Source organism: Crocodylus porosus, unplaced genomic scaffold (assembly GCF_001723895.1).
Source record: "Crocodylus porosus isolate Cpor-Errol unplaced genomic scaffold, CroPor_comp1, whole genome shotgun sequence".
NCBI classification, from domain to species: Eukaryota; Metazoa; Chordata; order Crocodylia; family Crocodylidae; genus Crocodylus; species Crocodylus porosus.
Genome location: NW_017728906.1, coordinates 47,415,733 through 47,422,966, shown reverse-complemented (window position 1 = coordinate 47,422,966; position 7,234 = coordinate 47,415,733). Strand labels below are relative to the sequence as shown.

Here is a 7,234-nt window from a genome sequence, read left to right as displayed (position 1 = left end):
ATGTTTCCCATTAAAATGGAATAGTAAGCATTCTTGCAGGTTTCAGTCTCTTGGTAATTACAAGTTGGTGGCCTGTATTGGTAGCTGTGTTCCAAATATTAAACTCAGTTCATCCTATCAGTTGATCCTGTTTTCATATTGAAGGCCTCATAGTCATCCTTTGTTTTTGAGGTGCTGATATGAACTAGAGACTGACTTTACCAAAGTGTGAAGAGACTTGATTAGAAGGGAGCAGAGTTTCCAAGCCAGACACCACTGGAGGAGTGTCTCCCTATGCTATACTTAAATGCAGCATGGCTGAGTTGCTTGCACAAGCTGGTTTGATTTCAGTTGGTTTCATAGTTGTTCTGCATGTGTTGCATTACAGTAATAGTTGCTGTACAGTCATACATTTGGGGCATTGATCTTTTAAAATTAATTGCAAAATACTGTGAAGAGACTGTATTAAATGGAATGCTTCCACAGACTACCAAGCATGTTTATGGGACTATAGCAACTTGTGAGGAGTAGAATTATAGTATGTGACTTGATGAATTAAATATCGTCTACTTTATTGCAGCCTGTTGTGTGTGGTGTACATTTACTTTTGAGCCCAGAGACATTACAAAGGAAACTTAGGGTTTTAAAGCATCAGCGAGATGTGAAGTGGTATGAAACTTGGTTACTACTTCAGCCATTACTGCATACATGTTTTGATGGACCTAGACTTTTACGTTACCCAAATGGCAGTCAAGCTTTCATAATTAACCCAGTTCTTCATGCCGCAATATGATTGCATGATGCAACATGTTAATATGTAAAGTAGCAATTTTCTTCTCTTTCCCTTAGTTTGCGGGTCTAGACTTGAATTCCTCAGACTCTCAGAGTGGAGGAGGCACAGCAAGCAGTAAGTATATACAAGTTTTCCTCATGCCTGGATATAGGCGAGCAGTTGGGAAAACCATTTATATTATACAGCTCTGAGAGGGACAGCCACCTTTTGGGATTTAATGTTTTTAAAACAGATGCCTTTAAATGTGGAAGTTGGGGAGGGGAGGTATAGACAGACCCTTTAGATGAACCAAAAGTAACTTGGTTGTGCAAGGGTGGGATTTCATCAAATGGTAATAATCTTGTAGGGCTCTTTTCTTTCCGGGGGCGAGATTGTACTGAATCAAACACTTGACTTTTTTTTTAATTTGGTATTTGTGGTTCTTGTGATTCATTCTTATGTTCTGTTTCACACCACAGACTTGGAAGCAGAGATTTGGTTAGGCAGGGGCTTATAAAATTTCTTGAAGGGAATTTTTCCTTGTTATAGAAATTAGCATATTGGAATCCTTCAGAAGATTTCTACTTGGCATTGTTGAGGAAAAGTTACTTGAATTGCCGTTCATACCCTCACTTCAATCTTATGTATAAAATTTCATGTAATGTTATAGATGGGGGTGTTAATGCAGTATAGGACTGAGATATCAGTAGTGGGCCTCAACAGTCTGAAATTATCCTTCTGGTAGCTATCTCCAGGGAGGAGGAAGTTGCCAAATGTCAGATTGTTGCATTGCAACAACTGTAATTAAGGGAACATGGGTATATTGTTCAAACTAGCATAGCTGGTACTCCTCGTGGAACAAGAAAGAAAAAATAGGTCTAAAATTAGTACTGCTTTAGAAATGGAAAATTCCTTGGGAAGTTGAATTTCTTTCTATTCCAGAACTTCTTTATGAGCCCTGCATAAGTGAGATTCTCTACAGGAGGAAAAAAAGCATGACTGTGCTTGCTTGGCTCATGGGTTCGAGTCTTGACCCAACTTACAGGATGTTGCTATGGTCCCATTACAATTGGTAGACACATGCTTTACCAGGAAGTCCTGAAGAAGGATGTGCATGACCTGTGTTTGAAGCAGAACTAGAATATTAGTACTGGGAAGAGTGGCCATGCAAATGTGGTTTTTTTGTAAGAGTCTGTTTGTGCACATACAAATGCCTGGCTCCCTGTCCCAGGCAACAGGCATAGAAATTAACCTACTTTAGTGTCAATTTTATAAACTTCAGCTGTATGCCAGGATGGTGTATTGCACAAGTCCTTTCCCTTCCGAGAGCCAGAGCTTGCTCTTACTTAGATTAAATGTTGTCTTTATGAAGATCAGTCTTAACAGATACCTTCACTAAATGGTTGTACTAGTTTTGATGAAACTTAACTAGCGTCTTTTGCTCTCTTTCCCTTTTAGAAGGTCGCTACATTCCTCCTCACTTGCGGAACAGAGAAGCTTCAAAACAGGGTATGTTTCATTAATTTGGTAACTTTAGTTAACATGCAGCTGTTCTCAGTTACAGAGTAATAACATCTGTCATTCTGAAATATCTTGAATGAATACAAGATGTTTGTTTCTGGTTCACAGGGCTTTAAATGGTGTGAGTTCTGTAACTTTTCTTCTGCTTCCATTGGCTGCAGTGCATCACACACAAACTGTAAACTTGACCTTGGTGTTTTGGCTTACCAGTGTAGCTTAAACAAGGCAAGAGTCTTAACAGTACTCACTAATATCTCGTTTTCATCTGACTTCAGCTTCTGAGTTGTATGCCACTGAACAGTTGATTATTTTTGAAGCAAGATGGGCTCTTAAAACAATGTTTCATTCTGATAACAATTGATGGTATTGATTCTCACTACTGAGAGGGTTAGGGGTGTATTTTCCTAAACATCCTAGGATTTGGCTTGCAAGAGCTACTTCAATTTCACTGCTACAGTTACTAAGCTTCTGAACAAGAAGTGTGCAGGTTGGGTCTGTTTGGCAGAGGGAAGGAAGGTGGTAGAAATAACTTGCTGGATAAAGTAATGAACCGAAGAAGCAAAGAACAACTGAAGTGTCTTTATACCTATCCTTACACTATAAAATGCTCTGCAGAAGAACTTAAGGTTTTGAATAGGCAGATTTGACTGTTCATTTTTTATTTTTGGGAGTAGTGTTGAGCTTCCTGCATTCATAGAAGAACATGTATTTAAGTTTCTCTCATAAGGACATGTAAGGGGCTGCTGCTTAGTATTTTTTTAGCCTGTTCTGTAGATGGTTGACTAGGAGTGGAAGTGATGTCTGTCAGTGCAAGACACGGATGAATCCCTCCTGTTTTCATTTCCATCTGTTCCCTTCCAGTGACACTGGAAGAGGTAAGGCCTTCAAATTGGTCCCTGCTTCAGTGGTTGCTTTGCATGATGACACATTGCATAAGGAGGAAATGATGACTGTTTAACAGATAAGACAATCCAGTCAGAACTGGACAGCTGCAACTGCAGTATCATAAATAGGTATTATTGAAATACCCATCAGCTGTATAAATTACTTCATTAGCTAGTAAGCTTGGAAAGAGGTCTGACTAATGGGAGACTGACATAGTGAATGTTTGTCCAACAGAAGTAAGCTGAAGTTGCAGAAAAGATTAATGTGTATTAAGTAATTCAGCATATTTAAAATTTAAGTTACAAGATCCTCACTTAAACAGGATAGCATTTTTTAAGCCAGTCAGAAGTCAAGTATAAGACTGCTTAGTGACCTGCTTAACTTGGCAACCAAACTTTAGGGAACATGGTGAATTCTCTTATTTTCCCCCCTTACATTTGTGTATTGATTTTTTTTTTTTTTACTTGAATGTTTGGTTAGAAGTGTATTCCAAACAATTGGGACACTGGCTGTCAAATCATTTTTTGGGGATGGTTGAAATGGATGCTGTTTTGACCCTTTATCCTAATTGGTTCCAGAAGTGCTAGGTTTGACATGCAGCCAGAACCAGCACCCTTTTTTTTTTTTTTTTCCAAGTCCTTAAAAATTTAGGATTAAAATTCACAAGAAGCATATGCATTCCATTCTTCTGTAGCACTTTCTTAACAGGAATTTTAAAAAGGACCTTTTTCTCTTGTGACCATGGCCTAAAGCCATATTTTATGCAGGCTAACTTATTTTAGCATTGAATGTGCTAGGAAATAGTGTCTTGCAGCTGTTTTCCCTGGGAGAGAAGGGTTTTAATCTCCTCAGATATAAATGTGAGGAGTCTTGCATGTAGTTGACGAGAGGGCAGGCCAGGTCCAAGAAGACGGATCTAACATTTTACTGACTTTTTTCTCACATACAGGAAGCTGGAGCCCAGGGGCCTCTGGCTTCTGTTCATCTGCTGCTGACACTTCACCTTCCATGCAAGGTAACTTGTACTGAATACCACTGTCACTGCTTGTGGCAGTTGGATACCATGACTTGTGGGCTCAAGGAAAAACCTACAACTGACAGGGTACAAGCATGCCACTGTTCCACTTTATGGAAGGCTGAAGCGCAGCAGTTGACTTCACACTTGTTACAAGTCATACAGTTTTCATGTCTGCCTTGGAAGGCAGACAGCTGTTGCTTGGAAAAGATGCATGTTGTACTTAAGATGCAAGGGGATAGGATTGAATGGAAAACTGGTTTCCAGTATGGGCATGTGAAGTGTTTTTGAAGAGACCATCTTACTTCAAAGGCAGTAAACAGTTGCATTAACTGAAGGTAATTTGAGCAGAGGAGTTGGCTAACTCTGAACTGGAAGTGAATCAAAGCATGATAGCCCAAGATTTCTCTAAAATGAGAAGCATGGAAGCATGGGAAGCACTTTTTGGGACTGACTTCACAAAGTGTTTAATTTGAAATCAATTTATTACTTGATTGCTTGTAGCTGTGATGATCCAGGGGTATGAGGGAGATGAGATTCCTGATGAGAGAGAACTTTAGTTCATTTCTTTTTGACAAGTGTCAGCCAAGCTTCTTGAGGTATCAAGCACCCTTAATTAGGTTGGGGAAAGCACCATAGTTCCAAGGCAAATACAAATGAGGACACTTGTATTTAATTTAATTGCATTAATTTATTTGACCATTCATTAACCTAGGTGGATTAAACCTAAAGCAGGTGTCTTAACTTGCACCTGCCTTGGAACTACGACTGATTAACAGGTCTTTGTCTGAAAAGAAAGAGTTTGTCTTGACACCCCTTCCAGCTAGACAAAGCATTCTCTTGTTACTTAATCTTGTTTGTCTCCTGATAAGGATGGGAAGCCAAAAGACCTTTAACCAATGGCATTTCTTTCCTTTGTAGAAATTGGATATAGGTGGACCAGACACTTAAACATAAACTTCCTTACCTCAAACACTTCAGTCACTAAGTTAAACTGTGCTTGCTGCTGAAAGAAGCGGTAGCCTATTCCTAGCATCATCTGTTAAGGCTTTTTTCTTTAAACCTTTTGGCTTTGACTCTATGTCACTGGAGTGTTTATGGCTCTACAACAGGGAATACTTGTAGCTACATGAAAACTCTTTCCGATTCAGTACAGTGACTTTTAAACAGTTTTATAGTTTGATGTATAATCTGCATCAATGCTGTCATTAATCGTGTCTAGATATGCTTTGTTTACACTTTAACTTCCTGGCTAGCTTCATTGGTACTGTTCTGGAGAGAGTACTGCCTATTGTGTGGCTTAAGATTCCCTTATTAAGGATAATCTAAGAGTGGAATTTCACATGTAGTAGTTTTTGACAGTCATGTGTTAATAGCTTGTTGGTACCCAAGTGTGCCTCAGTCTTTCTGACAAGAGCACAGTTCATGGTCTGGTGCTGCTGCTTGGTATAAAGGTAAGACTCCTAAATCATTTGTGTGAATGAATTGATTTTGTTTTGTGGTGTGTTTTTGTGTTTGGTTTTTTTTTTTTTGGTTTTTTCCAGAACATTAGGGCTGCTTTGTTCAAAAATCATACTATTGTGGATTTTCTCTGTACAGTAGTTCTTTTATTAAGGAAAATGTCAGCTAAGCAACTAATCTGTAGCATTTAGGGTTTTATTAACAGCAGTTCTTTAAAGAAACTCAAGCTTTTGTCATGTATATTACATAATTACTGTCAGCAGTGGCTTCCTGTAGAGTTAGCTGGCGGGAGGCAGAGTAGTCCGGTTTTGTATAGCTGACTAAACTTGGTATTCCATGAGCTGTGCTATATAACTATGAGAATAGTTTGGATTAGTTTAGAATAAGTAAAGCGTTTATATGAAATTTTAAGCTGAATTTTAAGGACCGCTATAGGAGTCTTTTACATACCTAGCTATAAACTTTCATAGCGAGGGGCAGAGTGCTTAAGGAAGAACCTAGTCCGTGGCTGTCTTTTTGCTTAAATACTGCACAGTAGCTACTAGAGATGAGAAGAAAATGTGTTATGTATAGTAGTTTAATTTGTCCCATGTTTATACTAATCTTTCTTCTCAAAGTATGAAGGCAATTGATCTGGTGCTTTAGGTCAGTATATACCAGGTTACTTGATCATTCAAGCTTTTTGCTTTCTACTTTGTAGACTTCAGTTTGCCTAATACTAAAAGCTAATACAATGTGGTACTCTACAGATCATTCCTGAAGCTTCTCTGCTTTTAATTGGTTTAGTAATTTGAAGGATGAAAGTAGCCAAATTATTGGGCCAAAAACTAATGGTCTTAAGGAAATCCTGTGTTTAATGTTAAAACAAAGTGGTTGACAGTATGCATATCAGTACTAAGTGTAAAAAAAAAAAAAAAAAAAGGAAGATCATAACTAGCTGGATGTCAAAATCTTGACATCTGCAAAAATGTTTGGTCAGGTAACTCTTCATGTAGAAACTTTTTTCCCTTTGAAATAAAATTTAAAAATTGTAATTCTTTTGCTTTAAGGTTTGAACTGCACTAAGATACTGCAGTGTGACTTCTCAGGTTTAAATGTCAATGCAGTCACACTTCCATGAATTGTACTTGATCAAGTAAAGGCAGGTGCATGTAGCCATAACTTGGCTGTGTGCATGAGTATGGGTGATACTAGATTTAAAAGAAAATAATGATAATGAGGGGGGGAAAAAAAGTTCCTCTCATCTTTCCCCTGCTTAATCTAATTCTTTTTTCATCGTATAATGGTTTATACTGCCCTGGTTGCTGCTAGTTATAAAAGTTCAACTGCTGCTGTTTCTTTACACCAATCCACCAGTAGCTCCTTCTGGTTAAGAATTCAGACCAAAGATTTGTAATGTAAATGCTATAACCTACGTATAGCAGCCTTTGGATGTTTGTTGGGAGTGCTTGCATACTTAGTGTGGCTTTGTTTAGGCCAAGTGTGATGCAGTGGCTTTAACTTTTGCTGCTACTTGTGCAGTTGCTTGAAAACAGGTTGACAGTTTTTGGGTAGTGTGTTAAAAACACCCACACCCTCAACTTGTAAGATGTTGGGGGCAG

At 38.4% G+C, this 7,234-nt stretch overlaps 1 protein-coding gene across 4 annotated transcripts in view; it reads left to right on the top strand.

The window, feature by feature from the left end:
* Positions 1-7,234, top strand: part of DDX3X (DEAD-box helicase 3, X-linked) — a 24,895-nt gene that overhangs the window by 1,319 nt on the left and 16,342 nt on the right. For 2 of the 4 annotated variants that reach the window (XM_019529086.1, XM_019529088.1), the window contains exons 2-4: positions 829-886; positions 2,210-2,260; positions 4,107-4,172. In XM_019529086.1, the coding sequence (XP_019384631.1) occupies positions 829-886; positions 2,210-2,260; positions 4,107-4,172 (175 nt within the window). The remainder of the gene's footprint in view (positions 1-828; positions 887-2,209; positions 2,261-4,106; positions 4,173-7,234) is intronic. The other 2 variants (XM_019529087.1, XM_019529089.1) reach the window with 1 other exon arrangement.